General features: G+C 37.7%; 1 protein-coding gene across 1 annotated transcript in view; it reads left to right on the plus strand.

Moving 5' to 3' along the window:
* The first annotated feature begins 574 nt into the window (after nucleotides 1-574).
* The window catches only part of CLIC4 (chloride intracellular channel 4), a 58,230-nt gene continuing 38,066 nt past the window's right edge, over nucleotides 575-20,738 (plus strand). The window contains exon 1 of the mRNA XM_016124582.2: nucleotides 575-817. Within this exon, the coding sequence (XP_015980068.1) occupies nucleotides 746-817 (72 nt within the window). The 5' untranslated portion in view covers nucleotides 575-745. The remainder of the gene's footprint in view (nucleotides 818-20,738) is intronic.

The raw sequence follows: 20,738 nt of genomic DNA on the forward strand, positions 1-20,738 counted from the left end.
ATGTGTTTCTAAGGGGATGAAAACGTTCCAAAAAGTTGTTCCGGAAAAGGCAGCTGCGTCTAACAGAGTCGGGGAAGAAACTTCAGTAAAGGGCGATGAATCCTGGGGGCTGCAGCTGGGGAGAGGTCAGAAGGCGCCTTCTCGCCTCTCCAGGCCCGCTGAAGGCATGAGGTCACCTGGTGCAGCGCCAGCAGCAGCTGCGTGGCCGCGCCCGCGCTGCCGCGGGAGGCGGTGTCAGGCTCCGGCCCCCGGGGGAATGTTCCCTCCCGCGCCCTCGGGAGTCGTGGCTCCGAGTCCTCCCTCTGTCCGCGTCAAGGCCTCGTCCCAGGGCCTGGGTCACGCCCCCTGAGCTGCCTCCAGGTGGTCTGTCCTCCGCCCCTGCCCGAGGCCTCGCCCCCCCACCCCCGCCCCGCGAGGTCGGGCTGTCGGGTTTCCTCTCTAGAGTTAAGGGACGCCGGCCTTGGCCCCGCCCCCAACGAGGTCCCGGCCCCGGGCCCCGCCCCCGCCCCGCCCCCGGGCCCCCGCCCCCGGGCCCCGCCCCGCGGCTTGAAGCGGCTCGGGCTGCAGCCGCCTCGGAGTCGCGCGCGAGGCGTGGGGTGGTGCTGAGCGGCCGACGCCGAGGCGAGCTCGACGCTGGGACTGTCCGGGGAGGCGCAGCGCAGCGCAGCGGGAGCCCACAGCAGAGCAGCCCCGGAGCAGAAGCAGCCGCCGCTACCACCGGTTGTAGAGCCTAGCCGAGCCGGCCATGGCGTTGTCGATGCCGCTGAACGGGCTGAAGGAGGAGGACAAAGAGCCCATCATCGAGCTCTTCGTCAAGGTGAGCGCTCGCCGCCGTCCCGCCCGGCTTAGTCCCCGGCGCCTGCCCGGCTGCCCGGGGCGGCGTCCCTGGGTGCTCCTCGGCTCCTGCGCCCCCGCGCGGCGCCCCGCACCCGGGGCGGAGGGAAGCGCTGCTCCTGCGCCCCCGACCCATTGTCTCGGGCCAACCCGCGCCTTCCTGTCGCCGAGGCCTGTCTAGGGAGCAGGGGTGGGACCGGGACCCCCGAAAGCCAGCACTCCGGAGTGGCGGTCACCTCCTCCAACAGCGCGGGCTCCGGCGGACGCCAGACAGTGGTCCCGCGCCTGGGTGGAACGAGCCGCTCCCGCTCGGGCCCCGGAGTTCCCCGGGACCGGGCGGAGGGTGGGTCCATCACCCCCTATCACCCACCCCCGCCCCGATCCTCCGTCCCACCTCTCCGCCCTCCGAGTCCCAGCCGGAGCCTCCAAGTCAGCGGTGAGGTGATGAACTGAACTTCTTTGAAAGGTTTCCGAAAGAACATTTCTCTCTCCGCTCGTATGAAACTGTAACTTTAATTTTTAATGCAGTTTTACTTTTTTTTTTTTTTTTTTAAAAAAGGAGCAGACATTCCTGGGCTTCCGGAAAAGCCCGAGATTCCCAACTTGGGTTTTCTTGTCTTAGGTATTTTACCACCATCTGGTTTTCTTGTTTCTCAAGTGCAGAGTGTTTTGCATGATGCAACATTTTGGCTGCTCCCCTCCGTGTTGCTGCTTCGGGAAAGATTGTGTGTGCCCTTTTGTTAAAAAAAAAAAAAAAAGCGACGAGGGAAAGAATTCATAACTGGCTTGGGCCTTAAAGGGTTGATTTCCCCTCTAGTCTCTTCAGTTTTTATATCCTGGAAGTACCTTATTTGCTTACAAAGACTACCTCTGTCCCTTTTTTTCTGTAATAATTTCCGTTTTAGCAAAGGAGAGTAGAAGTTACTAACATCTGGATCCAGCTGCCTCCCTCAAAACTTCTTTAAAATTCTCGAGATTCTCTTAGTTACTTTTAAGCAGGCTCATTCAAAGCTGGGCTCTGAATTGGAAAGCTAACAGAAATCCAGAACAATTTTGTTCTGTTTTTCCTGAGTTTTTATTTTCAAGAAGGGAAGACATTGAAGGGTGTTTTTGAGACATGGAGCGGTCGAATCTGCGAGTGATCAAAACTGTGCTTGTTTTAGGATTTTCTTTCAGTTATCTGTTTCAGGAACATTTTGGTCTGGGGAACTGAAGCAAGAGACTGGTGTAGAACCTCCAGAATATCTTCAAAGAGTCTCACTAACTTCAGATGGCAGATATATTACTCTGAGGTGCAGGGAATGTGGGAAGGAGCTGAAATAAAAGGAAAGGGAGAGGATGGGAAGGCAGCATGGAGAAGGGCTAAGGGTGGGTCAGAGATCTGTATTCAAAATGTTTTACTGAGCTAGGGATAAAAAGGAATTTCCATAAGCTCAGAAACAGTATGTCTACTAAAAATCTAAAAAACCCATGATAATTGGTGAAACTTCAGAAGGAGCATAAATTTAAAATCTGATAAGGATACTATCAGTAATAGTTTCTTTTTAGTATTGTACTGGCAGTCCTAGCCAAAACAATAAGACAAGAAAAAATGAAGTGTATGAATTAGGAAGAGATCAATGCTTAATGCCCTGCTTACTATATTAACCCTTAAATTAGGAAGGGTGTGGCTCATTGTTTCCCAGATTTGAGTCACTTGCATACCCTTTCCCAGTTTTTCATATTTGTGTTAGATGGGTATTACTATTTACTAAATACAACCTTCTTTTTTTAAAAAAACATAGCTTTGCCTTAATACTTGTGAAACTATGAATTAGGTATGAGGATTCTATTTCTTATAAATATATGATAGAAAAATGTTTGTGAACCAGCTAAAAGCATCCTATTTACCACTTGTAAGCCTTTCTCATGGGCCTTGGTGGCAAAGAACCAGAGTTCGGGTCACAGTTCTTTTCTCACTGGTTGGGTTATACTCTTGAGTGAGTTGTTTTTTTTCTCTCTGAGACTTATTTTTCAGTTTGTGAAGAGGTGAAATGTTTTCAGCTGCTCTGTATTGGCAAAAATTTGTACCAATATAAACTAGGGTAGTTGTTTCAAAGGGCAAAAAAAGTGCCAGATAAATTGTGGTAAAGAGTATTTTTCATTTCTTCTGAAAACCTATGTGTGGAAAATGCAAATGGGAGGGAAATACCCTAATAAATATAGTTATTTTGAAAGCAGTGAGGGGACAGAGGCCTGGGTTCTCCAGTGAGGTGTGTTGAACAGTGTTATTTACTTTGCTAAAAGGTATCTGTTTGTAGTAGAACACTATTATCTAGACTTCAAGCACAGGAGTGAAAAGATATTGAGCCTACCTGTTTAAGTATCTTTAAATTTAAGGGAAATCCGCTAGGGCCTTCCTTCCCAACTAGCGTGACTGGACTCAAAGCTGTAATTTTTTCTTTGTGAATATTGTTTTTGGAATTTGCCTATGAGCCCAGTGACTTCTCATCACCTGTATAACAGCATTTGTTCATTTTCGTGTGTTTACCCTAACACCGAGAGGATAGGACACATTTCCAAATAATAAAAGAAGCTTATAAAGACAGTCATCCACAACAGTTGGGGATGCCCAGTTTCCCATTCTGAGGGACCTGGTAGGTGTATATATTTTGGTAACACCAGCCCCAGTGGGGAATGACCAACAATAGGGTGAAGTTTAAACCCTTTAGCAAGGGCATAAGGTCTTACCTGACCGCTGCCTGGATCTGTAATCCAATTTGTCAACTTAACTAATTGTGTGTTCCAAGACACATTACTTAAACCTCTCTGTGCCTCATCTGCACAGTTGAAATATTAATAGCCAACCTCGTGGGATTAAATTAGTTAATATATGTGGCAAGTAATAAGCTTAGAAAAGTGTCTAGTACACAGTATATAAATAAATGCTAATTGTGTGTTATCTTGTATGTACATATTTATACAGTTGCCCCTACTAGATAGACAGTAAGTTCCTTGAGGGTAAAGTCTATATTGTTCTGAGTGCCTGGAATAGAAGAGAGTACCAAATAGTTGAAATGAGATTGTTTCCTCCTTTCTGACCATTTGCTATGAATGTGTGTTTGCCGTGCTTTGGAGTCGGGAACTACTATACTTAGATCCTGATGGTCTGAGTCTCAAACCTTGGCCCTTTCAACTTTGCCTAGACTCCAGTCTCCAAAACTCCATGTGGTTTTATCTACTCATCTTGTTTCCCACCTCCATTATTTATTACTTCTAGTATTTTCATGTATTTACCATAATTTCCACCAATATTTCTTCTTGGTTATGTTCAGAATTTGGAAACCAAGATTTCTGTATTGGATAAAAGTAAATATTAACTGTTGAACCACAAAACGAGAAGTTGAAAAGAGACTGGAGTTTTGAATTTTCCTTTTGCTTGTATAAACCCAACTCTACGGACACTGCTGCCTTCCCCACCCCCCACTAGTAGCTTTGGTATATTGCGATGATATTCCTGATCTTTGTTTAGGAAGAGTCTCTCTGCAGGTTTCACTTTTATTAGCTGGAATTTAAACTCGTTGGTGTGCCATTTTGAATTGGGGCAATCACTGTTGATAACAGTAACTAAGCTGCTAGGATTGGGGTTGTGGGTAAACAAAAAAAAAAGAAAAATCTTGTGCAAAGTGACTTACCACATAATAATAGCTATTTCTTTTGAGTGATTTGACAGGATTTTTAATGTGCTTGGACCCTGGAGCCAGACTACTTGGCTTGGATCTGGCTTCCAGTAGTGTGTCAGGCAAGTTCATAAATTCTCAGTATCTTAGTTTTTTGACTCTAATATCAGGATAATAATAATAATTTTATAGAGGTACTGAGGGGATTAACTGGTAATCTGTGTGGATTAATCAGGGTGTTCTAAGCTGCGGTTATAATCCACCCCAAACAATGGTTTAAATAAGATTGAAGTTTATTTTCTTTCTCACCTAGCAGTTCAGTTGAGGTGTCCTAGATGTTGGTGTGGCTTTCCTTCTTAGAGTTATACAGGGATTAGGGCTCTTTCCAGCTCCTTTTTCACCAGTCCCCAGAGTATAGCCCTCTGAGTAGTCAAAGCTGGCGGCAGAGAAGTCTTGGTTGTGGCCAGTGGGGGGTGGAGAGTATAGAGGAGGCACATTTCTCTAAAGGGCCCCAACCAAGTTCTGCCTGTCACTTCCTTTCGTATTCCACCAGGGAGAACTTAATCACATGGTTTCATCTAACTGCAAGGAATGCTGGGAAATGTGATCTAGCCATATTCCACCCTATGCAAAGCATTAGAAATAGTGCCTGGTACACAATAAACACCTATTTTTTTGTTGTTGACGATAGTATATTCTTAAATGTATGCTTCAGTAGTAAGATTCAGGGGATTCTCTAAATCCTTAAAATTACATAAAATAGTCTATATGAGTCTTTTAATTCCCTGCAGATTCCTATATAGCCCAAAGGTTAAGAATTATTATTCTAGGAATATAAATGTTGGCATTCTGATTGTCAAGCATAATTCATATAAGCAAGGTATAGAAGAAAGGTTTGGGCTAGATGATCATTAAAGTCACTTCTATATGATTATCTGTGACTTTTAAAGCATTTACTGGCATAAACTAAATGCCTAATACTGAGTTAAGTACTATGGTAGATACCAGAAATTATTAAATATTTCCTATCTTTAGGTTTATAAATTTTATTGGAAAGAAAACAATACAAGATGGTATATGCTTAAGGAGTCAAGTGTGGTTCACATTAAGCTGGGTCTCGAGATATGGGGAAAGATGGAAGTAGGCTTGAACTTTACCTTGAAAAAGTGGGAGAAATAAGTGGATCAGGAATAGCCAAGAATGGGAATGTTAGTTGTGATACTCCTTTGTAAATTCCTTATGCAAGAAACAATACGTAGATTGATTTTGAAAGTGGAAGGAACCAGGAATGATTCAAATCCATAGGGCCAGGGAGACAAGTTATTTAAAAGTTGAGGATGAGACTTTTAAAACCTAACCTAGATTTTTGCTAATACGATATTCCTACCCTTGTTTATTGTAACAGCACTTCCCTATTTTTTTCAACTGCCGTCTATTCAACAACTTCCAAGTGGCATTTGGGAAGGTGCAAATGGATCATACAGATGGGTAAACTCTCAGCTGTTTTTCTAGCATAAAGTGGGAGTTCTTTATGTTTTGTGTCAAGGGCAGGCTTTAACCTCCTTTTTAAAACACACACACACACACACACACGAACAAATGAAATATATTTTCTATAGGAAACGATGCTGAGAACTTTGTTTTGATAATTGAACAAAAAACTAACTCAACATCAATCCGTACAGTGTTACCTTGGGTGTAATTGCTTTGCCATTTATTTTGAGGTTTCCAGAGGGGAAAATTCAGGAGACAGAAATGAAGGTGAAAACATAAGGTTAGTGGGAACTCTATTGCTCTGTTTTGTCTGAGCTGTTCCTGAAGATCTAACGATGCTACTCTTGGCAAAGGGCAATGTGATAATTTTGGTTAAATGTAAAAATCTAAGAGAAAGGAACCCCAAATGAGGAAGAAACAGACTTCTGAGCCAAGGGGACTGAACACATGAGAAGCCTAACACATTATGAATAATAATAGAGGCAAAGAGGAGGACCTGACTGTCACTAAAAGTCACATTTGGTTTTGAAGGATGCTTACAGAGGTGCCTAGAAACCAGTTAAAGGGTGATGAGCAAGACTTTCCCACTTCCTGTTTCTCAGTGTTCTGGTGTCTCCTGAATGGGGAATTAGTGAGTCCATCCATAAAAGGGAAATGTGTTAGGCAGGATGGGAAGTGTGATTAAGACTTGAATTAAGATTTCAGTCAAGTAAGGGAGTAAGTTAAGATGGGTTTGCCCATTTAAGAGGCTGTAGTACAGAATGGAAAGGGAGTTTCTGATGAAAATAACATTTAAGTCATGATTACAAACCATCCAAGTATGATTAAACAGAAATCTAAATTTAATTCAGGGCATCAGTTTGTGAATTCTCTTGGAACTTTTAATCCTGTTGTCTTTTTGAGACTTGGCTTTTATCCCTCAGTGCTCAGTACCAAGTATTGCTACAAGGAATATCAATTAGCCTTATTTGGTTTCTGTCATTTTCTTTTATTTAAAATATAAAACCAAGAGACTGTATTAGTCTAAATTTATTAAAATAACAACTTACTGTAGATCAATAAGACTATATTTGACAGTTATACCAAAGATGGGCTAGGAGCATCTTAAGTATTAACGTAGATATTTTGAAGACGTAACAATATTAAAACCAGGGTTAGGTTCATCATGCATACGTTGTGTTGCATAGATACCCCCCGACCCCCTGCTTTTCTTAAAGCTGAATATAGTGCGATTGTAAGCAAGGAGAAAAACAGGTTTTCTTCCCCTTTTTTTGTAATAAAATTGTTATTTTCAACTTTACATGTGAAATAATTCATTATTATGAAAAGCATTTAGTTTTCGTTATAATACAATTGTGAAAATGTCAATCATCTGTAACTGAAGTATTGAAATTTACCACCATGTAGCATAGCTATTTATTGGTATGCATGAGAGAAGAAAAAAAGAGAATCTGAGCAAATATTGGAGAATCCAACATCAAACAATTAGATGAAGGCTGCAGTAATTAAGAACTTTTAAGGGTATGTAAGTTCTATGCATGTTTTCCTCCTTTAACAACCAGTTACTTTATTGTGGATGTGGAAACCAGGTGGTAGATTATTGGGGCGAAGTTCATTAAAAAGTAAAGACAACCAAATTAGCTTGTTGTGCCACTTAGGAAAGTGGAAGAGTGGTAGCCACGAGACTGGACTGCATAGACTAATCAAGAGAAAAAGAAGGTGGTTAGACGTAAATGAAATTTTGGCCTTGAATATACCCAAGATTGAACGGAAAGTTTTCAAAGACATAAACTTATGAAGAGTGTGAAGTTTTATATTACTCGATGTTCTATGTTATAGCGTATCTTAGGTTACACAGGAATCTAAAATTTTGATTAAGAAATGTTTAGGGCTTATTGATTCTTAATTAAATCATGTCAAAAGTATTGTTAGCCATCAATATCTTAGATGTTATTTTTAACATTTATAATTGTCAGCAGGACTGTTGATTGCGAATATACTTGAAAAAAAAGCTTACCATAAGTAATAGCTAACCTCCAAATTCGAGAGGTAATTTTCTTTCTGCTTTCTAGTATAGTCATTTGTATGTATGATGCTCTTTTAAAAATATTTTTTTCATTTATAAAAAAAAAACTACACATTTACTGTAGACAACTTAGAAAACCGAAAAACACAAATAAAAATCACTGATCCTTCCTTCTAGAAAGGTGGCTGATGTTACTATTTCGTCATATGTCCCTGTCTTTTTTTAAATAAACTTTCGTGAATTATTGATGAGAATTTATGTGTAATATTTAATGTTCCTCATGACAGCAGAATACTTGGATAAATGAAAAACAGAAGTCCACTTTAATGTGATACATGTATTTAGTGAGTTGGTTTTCATAAAGAAAATTTAAGTTTCATCAAAGAAATTCAGATTGTATCTGGATTTATCTTTTTGAAAGGCACTAAAAGAACATTTACCCTGTTTGATCTTTGCTGGAGGAAAACAAGCTTTTATGTTGTGAAATCTGCCAACACTTAAAATTGTTCATAGTATCTTTAAATGGTTTGAAGTTACACCCTCCCTTTGTGCTCTTTAGGAGAAATATGTTCTGAAAATTTAAATTAATTTTTTTAGTGTTAATTTTCCCCTTGAATTATCTTTGTAGTAGGTAAGATATGCCCATTTTATAGTTGGAGGATATAAGACACAATTTTTGCCTTGAATAGTATAGGGATCATGATAGAAACAAACAGTTGAATACTTTCTAGACACTGAGTGCTGCAGAGAGAAAGGACTAAGAACAGGTCCCTGTCTTCAGGGACCTCACAATAGCCTAGTGGACAGTCAGGAGAGAAGATAAGCCATGGTATATGATAGCTTTTTCTATAGAATACAGTGACTTTTTGTCCCATATGCTTTTTAAAAATCTAATTGTTGTAAGACTTTAAGAATCGATTTATGTGGCAACCTAAATGAGATTTTTGACTTAGAAATGAGGGCAATGTTTATGTATGCTAACAGATGAAAGGTAGTTTGTTTACTGAATCTACTAAGTATGATATAGTAGCAATTGTTCAAAGAAACTTTCATCCTTTTACTCAATAATTGTGTTATATGCTATCATTTTAATCTATCTAAAGTAAAACTGTTACTTCTTGTCTCAAATCTTAAATGGATCCTACTTTCTCTGGTTGTTTATTAGTTACAAACTCCTTGATCTGGAATTCGGAGTCTTTCAGAGCATCTCAATTTGTGTTTCTAGTCTTACTTCCCACTGTAGCAGCAGATTTACCTCATAATCTAGCAGGATTCGTCCTGAACATGCCCTGTACTTCTCTGCCTTCAGGGAAGATTTTTGCTCGTGTTTCTTCATCTGAAATATTTTTGGCTTCTTCAACCTCTCCCTCTGCCTCCAATTTCTGTCTGCCAGAATAATATTCTTTCCTGCAGTAATTTAACAAATGTTGAGACACTGGTCTGGTGGCGTGGATACATCAATAATCACTGTAGCATTTATGTTTAGTTGGGGGAGGCTAACGATAAACATATGTCTACTAAGTGATAAATGCTATGAAGAAAAACGAAGTAAGGTAAGGAGTATAGAGAATGATAGGGGGCGTTATTTTCTCTTTAACAGGACATTCTGGTGGCCATGCAGAGAATAGCATCTATATAGGAAGGCAAGGGCAGAAGCAGGGAGACTAGGAGATCATTTAGTAATTTAGGCAAGAGATGATGGTGACTTGGGACTAAGGTGAAAAGTAGCCTGTTTCTGGATCGATTTCTAAGGTGGAGATAAAAGGATTTCCTGATGGATTGGATGTAAAATGTGAGAGAGAGGAATCGAAGATGATTCTGAGATTTTTGTTCCTAATAACTAGAATGATGGAATTACCATTGAGATGGGAAGGCTAGGGAGAGCTGTTTTTGATGAGGAGATCAGAAGTTTAGTTTTTGACACAAATTTAAATGTGTTAAGACCTCATCGAACCTATTTATTGTTTAGTGGGAGAAGCTATATTACAGAAATACACAAAGACAGTATGTACTTACATTAAGGACACAGGAACAGGATGTCTTGAGAAAGAATGACAGGAAACTCAATTTAGATGGAAACTCAGTGGGGACTTCTCTGAGAAATGGCATGTAGGATGAATAGTAATTAGGAGAATGAGGGATAGAGCCTTCCAGGCTGGAGGACTCAGCATAGGTAAAAGCTGGACATAAATTCAAGTTGAGAGTGCGCCTGGAATAGAGAGAAGAAAAATGAGATGTAGAGTAGGGAATAGATGGGCCACATCATGGAGGTCCTTGTACATCGTGAATTTTGCCTTTAGTAAAAAGAGTAGTTCTCAAAAGGTGTAAATAAGCAAGGGAATGTTATGGTTCTATTTGCATTTTTAAGGTGAATCGTCTGGCCACTCTGAAACGTGAAGAGAGGCAAGAGCAGAAGCAAGGAAGACCAGTTGGAAGCCATTGAAGTCAGGAAAGATGATGGTGGCTTGAATTAGAGTGATGATAGAGAGAAGAGAATGGATTTGAGATAAATTTTTGAGGTGGAGTCAGGAAGATATTGAAGAAGGAATTGTGTAAGAGAAGTGTGAGATTGACATGGGTTTCCAGTTAGAAGCACTGGTTGATAAAGGTGCCTTTTATTGATATGGAGAGGGAGCAGACAGTATTCAGTTTTTGACTTGAGTTTGAGATGACTGAGATGTCAAGTGTGTGTGTGTGTGTGTGTGTGTGTGTGTGTGTGTGTGTGTGTGTGATATTTATGTGTTTCTTAAATGTGTGAGATCATTCCGTGGATGAGTAAAGAGTAGGGAAATGCCTAGGACCAAATTCTGAGGAAATACTTTTAGGGACTTAAGAAACTGGAAAAAGGGAACAGGGAAGAATTGCAATAGAGCAGTAGTGGGAAGAGGAAAACGCCGAGAATGAGGTACCAAAGGATCTGGAAGAGGGTTTTAAGGAGTGGCCAGTTGTGTCCGGTAAGGAGAGCATTTGATTTATCAGCCTGGAAGTCATTGATAACCTTACTAGTAACAGCTTTGGGGAAGTGGTGCTGGGGAAGCCATAACAGAGTGGGTGGAAGAGTGAATAGGAAAGTAAGAGTAGATTCAACATGTAAAGCCAACTCTGTGAGGAAACTTGGCTTGTTCGGAGAGACGCGTTGGTAGCTGAAGGGGATTTATGTCAAGGAAAGGCATTTTTTTTTTTTTAATGTGAGCCATAAGAGCTATGATGTTGGAAGGAACAGTATACACCATCATGTTAGAGGGGAAGATGTTTCCCACGAGTCGTCATAATTCACTGATCGGAGGCCTTTTTCACTGCTAGGAAAATCTGGTTCGTGTATGTTTAGAATTGATGCTGATTCCCACTGACTTATTTTTTTGTTGCGTTTCCCAAATGCAAGAGATAGAAGAAATATATAGAAGAGTATTTTATACTTAATGGAAATAATATAAACATTTATGGGGTGCTCGCTATGTGCCAGGCACTATGTTAACTGCATGACGTGTATTAATGTATTTGATTATTCAATAAACTGTTTGCTGAAAGAGTATACAGAAGCCCCCCCGCCCCGCCTTTTTTTTTCTTGCACAGTGTTGATTCCAGAGGAAGGTGGTGTGAAAAGAAGTAAAATATGGTATGACTGGGGAAAATCAATTAAATTCACAGAGCTATTTATACAAGAAACCAGAGACTAGGCTGAAAGGGCGATGCAGGTCACTGGGTTCAGTTCATATTTGCCGTTTTGATTTAGTGCCTCAAAATGACTCTTATTTTAGATCGAAATGAACAGATTTATTTATTTTTTCCTTGCGAAATGGAAACGATTGAAGGAAGAGTCCACGACTGTGTTCTGGCCCGGAGTGTGCGTCTCAGCCACTGAGATGAAGAGTGGCATTCATCGTCCAGCCAGGACGATTATAGTGCTAGATTATAGTGTTGTCTTGGTATTGTTTGTAAAGGTACTTTCTGTATCTTTTCGAGATCTGAGATTCCAAAGTCAGAACCAGGGGATGATTGTTGACTTGAAGTATCATTTTTATTCTCTGTGTAGCACTAAATAGTCTATTTCAGAGTTGAAGATGGTTAGAATCAATATTTCAAGTAGTCAATTGAGCTGTGTTTGAAAGAGTGGATCTTAGTGTTACGTTGTTGTCATAGCGTAGTGGTTTAGAGCATGGTCTGTGGAGTCAGTGTTTTAGTCGAGGTACTACCTTTCGCTAGCTGCCTTAGTGTCTCCACTGGGGTAATAGTATCTGCCTTGGGCTTTTGTAAAGATGAAAGATGTTAATGTAAGAAAAACACTTAGTGTTTGACACATAGTAAGCATTTTCTTCTTAGTCCATGGGCCTTTTGAAATGCTGAGTTAAGACCGTATTGGCCCATGGTTAGTTATATATTCAATATATGTGGTTTCGATCTCCGAGATACTACTAAGAGAAGCATCTTGCCAGGCTGCCACTACGAACAGGTGGGGGAACTTTCCATTCTTTACCAGAACGGCAGGCTTAGTGCAAAAACAGTTTAAGATTAGACTTAAATTTATTCCTGAATTAACTTCAGTGAACCATGATCCAGTTGACACATACTAGGTAATAGATAACTAAAGGACAGTCAGATTGGACTCTGCCATCTTAGACCATCTGCCTCAGCAGCTCTTTCTGGACTTGTAGCTAAAGCTGAGAGTCCATTATTAGTAAGAATATTTTTTTCTCTTTCTTTTTTGTGAGAGCACAAAAGAAGTATAGAATGATCTATGGCATATAGGATCTAGTGGTTCTACAGAAGTTCTTTTGAATTATGAATTTTTCCATATATATATTTTGTTAGCTCCCTCTGTTAACTAAATTTCACTATTCCTTGCTTTTTATGCTCTTCGCTTATAAAGTTGAACTGGTCATATATATCACCTGGCATTTATCTAATGCTTTCTTTAGGGGATATGCAGAGGAAATACAGGAGAGATTAGGTTCTTTCTATTTAATTTGTAGCAAAAGAAATTGAATTAGTGTCTGTATACAGGTTTTATACTTACTAATTTTAAGGGGTAAGGGTCGAAAGAGTTCAGGTTTCCTAATTCCTCATTTATTTCTAGATTCTAAGATTATTGTAATTTTTAATTTTTTTTTTTTTTTTTTTTTTTTTTTTTTTTTTACCTTATCCCACAGTGGGATGATGATAAAACTTTAGAAATTTAGCATGGCTGTAATCGATAGATGATCATAAATGATCATCTTTAAAATTCTTTCTTTTATAATAATGTTGTAAGTTTCTTGAAACTACTTAATTTATTCCTATATAAGATAGAATACACTGATACATAAAAATGAAAAGTAGGTGTTTGTTTTTCTGATAATGTCAGAATAATAACCATAAATTAAATAGATAGTATTGAGTGTTCACTGTGGTCCAGGCAAAGTATGCCAAGCCCTTTACATATGTTAGCTATTTAATCCTCATATAAACTCTGAAATAGGTGCTATTAATACTATTTTACACATGAGGCCTAGAGAGGTCATTGTTTGCGTGTGGTTGCAGGGCTAGTAAGTAGCAATACTGGGATTTGTACCAAGGTTTTTGTGATCTGGAGCCTAATTCTTAACCACTCAGCTTTTTTATTTATGTTCTTTTTCTCTATTTGAAACTTGAATTTTTTACCTACCAGAATTTTGTTTTCACTATTTGCTGTTTTCAGTCACTCTGAAAAATAAAAAATAAAAAAATTATGAGACTATTTAAGGATATTTCTAAAACACAAACAGTGAGCCAGCCTAGTTGGTTCATTAAATGAGTTTGGTTGCTTTCAGTTCTGTCGGTTAAATTTGAAAGGAAACTGTGAAATTTCCATTACCTCATTTCTGTGCATTTTTGGGGCTTGGTTAATTAGTATTTTGTAAAGGACTTTAAAGGAGTTATTTATAGACTTGTAAAAGAATTTAACTTGAACATCACATATTTGATTTCAGGATTATTTACCAATTTAGAAGTGTCAAACCGATCCAAGTTTAACAAAAAGAACATACTAAATTTTTAATATTTTTCAGTGTATGTGTGTTTTTCTTAACCTCTCCCTTCAGAGGAGCCTACACTAATCTTTGCATTGTTGATAGAAAAAAAGCAAGGAAGTTTCTTTTTGTGGAGAGAGGAAATGGCTGTTAGTTCGGGACTTTATCCATATTAGGCATAAACTAAATATAGACGTGTAATCCAGGACTGAAGTCACATCTATAAAGTTTCTTAAGCAGAGCTAATGAGATCAGCCAGTGCTTTGGGATCTGGGTTTTGTTTTTCTTTTTCTATTTTTTTCCTTAACTGTGGTCTCACTTAAACGGTTACCGAACTATTTATTTCTGTGGTCTGCTTTCCTTTGTCCCTCAAAAAAACACAAACCATTTACAAGGAATACTTCTTTAAAATAAATACACAAATAAAAAAAATTCTGCTTTGTGTAGAAAGAGTAGTTGCTTATGTCTCTTTGAGAGAAGTTGTAAATATGTTAGTTTCTTTAGTTTCTTGACCCTGTTATCATTTTCCTTTCAACAAATTTTATTTTAAGTTCGTTTTATTTCTAAGTCTTTTTAATACATATTTTTACTGTGAGGCTAGATTTTTGCTGTCCTGTGTAAGAAACATGATTTACTTATTATCTTCTTGGTTTATTCAGTTTTTAACCAGTAAGTTAAATCTCATTGTGGCTAGGATTCTTCTGATGGTTGGTTTATAGATATTGGAGAAGAGAGAATGAAGGAATAAATCTCCTGTTTATGGCCAGAGCACATCTTGTTCTTGAATAGGGACTTTTAAAAGCTAACATATCATTTCAGGGGTTTTTAGTCCATGAAATCAAATGCCCTCCTAAATTAATGCTAAATGTCTTCTGAATCCTTTGACCCTGTCTGCTCCCTTAGCAGAGCTAATCCTTCCTATTGTCTGGAGTGCTTCGTGCATTTGCCTGTTCTGCCACTCATCTGAATAATTTTTCATCATACCTTTGTCCCAAGCTCGAATGTGAATTCTAGGAAATCAGGGATCAAGGACTATTGTTTTTATCTTTTATATCTTCCGCCTAACACAGATCTTGTATAGGAGAGAGCTCGTTATTAATTCAATAAATATCTCTTAATGTTTGTCTCTGGGCAAATTGGTATGGGTAGTCTGAAACATGTAAAGAGCATTTTCTGTATTCTGTATTACCTCATAGTAAAACACCAGAGATAAAAATAGTATTCAGTTATTGAACATGAGACATGTAATTTGGGTTTTTTGACTAGCTGCTCACAAGAGAAATAGTCATTGACCTAAATTTAATAACAGATTGGGTTAGAAGTCTAGAGTTTTCAAATGATATAAGTGGAAGACCAGATTTAAGTTGTTCTCATCTGTAAAGTGGGTGTGTTTCTTAGAAATGATGTCCTGTCTAGTCAGGATTAATTTCATGTATTAAAGTAGTCTTAGTCTCCGTTGTTTAGGCCCAGATGGAAAGTTGGGACCTGAGATTTCGAAGTCAGATCCAGGTAATTCAGTTCTCATAATTAGAAGCAGTTTATTAGAAAACAAATAAAAATGGAGCCAATAAAAAAATCTCAGTGATAGTGGGGGCAGTTTGCCAAATAAACTATTTTGAGTGAATTCTTTTACTAGAAAGAATATAGTATAGTTTCGAATGAACCACCTGAAAGACAAAGGGAAGATTTTGTTTTGTCTAAAGTAAAATAGATACAAAACTATTCTAAGTTAGAATTTGCTTTTATCATATTTAAGACACCTGTGCATTGAAATGGTAAGTAAAAATTTCAGTAATAAATAAGCTATCTTATACTATTCAGATATTTAAAATTTATTTTAGGTCAACCACGATGATAGACAAGAATTCTGAATGTTAACTTTCCACAGGTGTAATATGTTGTTGAGTATATAATTTTAAAATACACTTCTTTTGTAATATATTTTAATGAAAATTTTAAACATGGATAATTCAAAATAAAAAGCCAGAGATTTATACTTTCATGTTTATTGAGTGTTAATATTTTACATTAAAATATTCTGTAGCATTTTTATGACTACAGTTTTTCATCATTTGCTTTTATCTTTATTAATTCACTATTCATGGTCATTTAGAGGTCCAAAATTTAGCTGTTAAACAATACTGTGTTGTAAATATAGACAGTTTTCTGTGTATAATCATATTATGTAATTCTGTTTTTAAAGTTCCTCACATATCTCATTTATCCTCTGAATTCTTTATTATCCTTTGTCCACCTAAAGGGAACTCTCTTAGAAAAAAGAACTTTCTGGGAAATTTAGATTTTTTCAAAGGGAAAAATTTGATTTTTGATTCCGTTGCTGAACTCTTGGTGAAATTTCTAGGTCTGGGAACTCGTTGATAAAGAGATAGGGCTCTTACCCACTAAAGTTAGGTAGCTGCCATAGCACAAATTGGGGACGGAGGAGTATTTTTCAAAGACTTTATTGTTTTCTTTCTCTCCCAGGACTCTTTGAGTCTAGTTTATAGTACTGCATATATATTTTTAAACTACCCTTAGGGAAAGTGGCCTGCTGGGTTTTGACTTGCATAAAATTTTTACTCTCCGCTCCCCCAATGTATTTGGCTTCAGCTGATAAAAAAGGGAAGCCTCTGGCAGTTAGTGAATTTATCTTTGGTTAAAAGATGTTAAAAGAATGAGGCTTTAGACAGTGAAAACATTCGAAGTAACTTTTTTTATGTGACCGAAGGGAGAATTGTAAAGGATGTATTTTTTTTTAAGTAAAATACTTATGCCTTAATATAGTAAACACATATTAGTTTTCTATATTCCTGAAGTGAACTCTTTTAAATGTCAAACATTTAAATTCTACTTGGTTTAACTGAAAATGTCTTGATTTCACCTAAATTCTTTAAAGGTGTTTTTATTGGATATAATACTTTGTAGTGATTTTTGTCATTTCGTTATTTTTATTTCAGTACCTGAAAAATGTTCTTCATGTTTTCTTCCTCTAGTATTTCTGATAAGAATTCACCTGTCATTCAAATTATTCCTTTGTATGTGGTATGTAGTTTTTATATAGCTGCTTCAATTTTTTATTTTTCTTTGCTTTTTAGCATCTTAATTATGCTATACATAGGTATGACTTTCTTTGTATTACTCCTACTAGATGTTCATGAAACTTCTTGAATCTGTAAATTTGTCTTTATTTGGCCATTATTTCTTGAAAAATTTCTCTGCCTCATTCTCTCTTTCTGAGACTTTAGAAATACAGACATTTTGATATTTTCCAATTAGTCTTTGATGCTCTGTTGATTTTTTTTACTTGTTTTTTCTATTCTTCAAATTGAGTAATTTCTTAGACTTGTCTTCACATTAATAGACTACTTTCTTTCTCTTCTCTGTTCTACTGTTAAGACCATCTAGTGATTTTTAAAAGTTTCAGATAGTGCATATATTTTTAGTTCTAGAATTTACATTTCGTTCCTTTTGTGGGCTCTTTCTACTGAGATTTCCTATCTTTATCATGAGCATATTTTCCTTTATGTCATTGAACACAGTTACAAAAATTACCTTAAAAACCCTTGTCTGCAAATTGCAGCATCTGAGTCAGTTTAGGGGTGTGTCTCTATATTTTTCTCTAGACAGTGAGTCATGTTTTCCTGTTTCTTCCTATGGAGAATAATTTTTGGATTGTATTTTGGTTATTGCAAATGATAAGTTGTAGAAACTTCGGATTGTGTTATGTTTCTCTGAAGAGTGTTGATTGTTTTTTTTTCTCTTCTAAAGCAGGTAGTTAATTTAGCTCAACTCAGACTGCAAAACTGTCTCCCCTGTGGTGGGTGGCAGCTTAAATTTGAGTTCAGTTCTTTTAGCTGGCCTACTTGGAGTCCACCCTGTGCATGTCTGTGACAAGGGTCAGCCAGAGATCTGGACAGTTTTATGCAGATTTTAGCCCCCCTCTCCCCCCTTTTTTTATGGTGTTCTACCTTATTTTCCTGTGACAATGTGGCTCTGAACTCTGTCCTTTAGTTCTTTGAGCCAGCAGGATTGTGAATTTTCCATTAGAGTTTTAGCTGCTCTGCATGACACAAGATTACAAGATAAAAATTGCGGAAACTTGTCCAGCGTATTTCCCTTCTTCCAAGTGTTCACTCCCCCTCCAACATCTGTCTGCTTTTTTGGTTTACTCTCCAGTGCCATCAGCTGGTTGTTTGGTCTAGAAGTTATCATTGTTATGTGGGCAGAGGGTTGATCCTGTGGAATCCACTTGCTCATACCAGAAGCCTCAAATTGATTTTTAAAAATTAACTTTATAATTTTAGAATAGTTTTAGATTTATAGAAAAAAATGTGAAAATAGAGAGTTCTCAAATTTTAAAAGAAAATATTTCTAAAATATTAATGCTTCTTTAACTTCTTTTTTTATTTAATACATTTTTTATTTTTTTCATTTTTTATGGTGACATTGGTTAACGAAATCCAATAAGTTTCAGCTGTATACTTCAACAGTAAGGCATATATATATGTACACTGTGTGTTCACCTCCCATAGTTAGATTTCTTTCTGTCACCACATATTTGACCCCCTTGACCCTGTCTACCTACCCCCTCCCCTCTGGAAACCACTAGTCTATTGTCTATGTCCATGAGTCTCTGCCCTGTTCATTTGTTGTTTTTAGGTTTATATCCCACATATAAGTGATATACGATTTTCAACTTTTTCTGTCTGGGTTATTTCGCTTAGCATAATTATCTCGAGGTCCATCCATGTTGTCGCAAATGGCAGTATTTCATCTCTTCTTATGGCTGCCTTCTTAAAATGCTGAATTTAACTGCCTATTAATGTCAGCATTCTGAATACACACTCAATAATGCAGCACTGGCCTAGGGAACTACTGAGCTGTGTAAGACTGTTTTTGCTTTTCTGCTTAATGGTCTCGGCCGTTACGCTTTTTGAACAGAGATCTTCTTTGTGTGTGTGCATACATGGGTGCGTGTGTGATTTTGTGTGTGTTTTCTATTCCTTTGCCATCTTAGCTCTATTGATGGAACCAATTTCCTTTCCTTTTCTGTTTCAAACTGTTGTGGTTTGCTAGTCAGATAAACTTGTTAAAATGTGTTTGAAATAATAAGTGATTTTTGAGAGCTTGAATATTGAGTTGATGAGTCAGGTATGTGACTTTTAGCACATGGACTCGGTGACCTTAGTATTGGTTGTTCAGATGCTTTTTCTCTAGACACATACTGTTCAGTATGGTAGCCATTAGTCGTATGTGGCTATTGAGCGCTTGCAGTGTGTCTTGTTTGAGTTGAGATGTACTATAACTAGGGGTCCCATTGGTCTGTGGCCTGTTAGGAATGGGGCCACATAGCAGGAGGTGACCGGCAGGCCAGTGACCAAGCTTCGTCTGTATCTGCAGCCGCTCCCCCGCGCTGGCATCACTGTCTCAGCTCCGCCTCAGATCATCAGGCATTAGATTCTCATAAGAGCACTGGTCGCTGGTGCCAAAAAGGTTGGGGACCACTGCTACGAGTATAGAATATACACAAGATTTTAAAGATTTGGTACAAAAAAAAAGACCGTAACAACATTTTTGTTGATTACATGTTGAAACGATAGTATTTTAGCTATATTGAAGTAAATATTTAAATAATTTCACCTGTTTTTCTTTAAATTTTTAAAAATAAGGCTATTAGAAAATTTAAAACAACCTCTGTGGATTACATTATAATGGCGGTAGTTCAGGTAATTTATCTTGATAGGTAATGTCCATATGAGTGAGATGGTGGTTGCAGCATAGGAATCATTAGACTAAGCAGGTGAGGTTCCAGCATCTCTCTTACCTTGGTGTAAAAAACTGCAACAGTGGTTAATAGCATGGACCTCAGAGTTCAAACTTCACTTCTGCCACTCCTCAGTTGTGTAACCTATGGCACGTTACTTAGTTTTCTAAATCTCAGTTTAGTTTCCTTATCTGAAATATGAGGAGAACAATAACCTAACTTAATATGGTTATTGTGAGGATTAATATATATATAACTCACTTTCATATAACACATATCAAGTGAGAGATAAATTGCTAAATGAAATGGTAAGCTATTAACTTGTTTGTGGGCAGTTTCAGTGACATTTTTATTTATTGTAGTTGATTCTTATAGGGAGTAGAATCAAGGTTGATCCGAACAGGAAAAAGGTATACCTTTGGCCATCTTTTTTTCTTTCTTTCTTGTCATTCAGTATTTTCAATTTAATTGCTTATAATTTGTTCCAAAGAGATAATAGACTTTGTACCTCCTATTTTAGGCTTCTGATAAGTGAATGTAAACATTCTAGCAGAACTTGTTTTCATCATGGTTCTGTTATGCTTAGATGAAAAGTCTGGTCATTGTATATCTGACACTTTGTTTTAACAAACAATATTGGCTGAGACGGTTCAGATTTGATTTTAGTATAGATTAGAGCCTTTGTTTTCATTTTCAGCATATGCCTCGAATATGTAGCAGAACAAAAGTACTCAGTAGAATTTTTCTCAACTGTCATTTCAGTTAGTAGTTTCGGAATGGCTGCTTTGCATTCAGCATTTTTTCAAGCAATCCTTTTTCAAGGATTCAGAAGCAGTTCTATTGTATTAAGTAATTTAATATTTTGGCAGTGATTAGGGACAAAATAAAATTATCATTTGTAAACATTTGGAACATTGTCCTTTAAAAATTTTTTAAATTTAAAGAGAAGAAAAACAACATTACAGAAGTATATAAAA

Source organism: Rousettus aegyptiacus, unplaced genomic scaffold, assembly GCF_014176215.1.
Source record: "Rousettus aegyptiacus isolate mRouAeg1 unplaced genomic scaffold, mRouAeg1.p scaffold_m13_p_1, whole genome shotgun sequence".
Classification (NCBI taxonomy): Eukaryota; Metazoa; Chordata; class Mammalia; order Chiroptera; family Pteropodidae; genus Rousettus; species Rousettus aegyptiacus.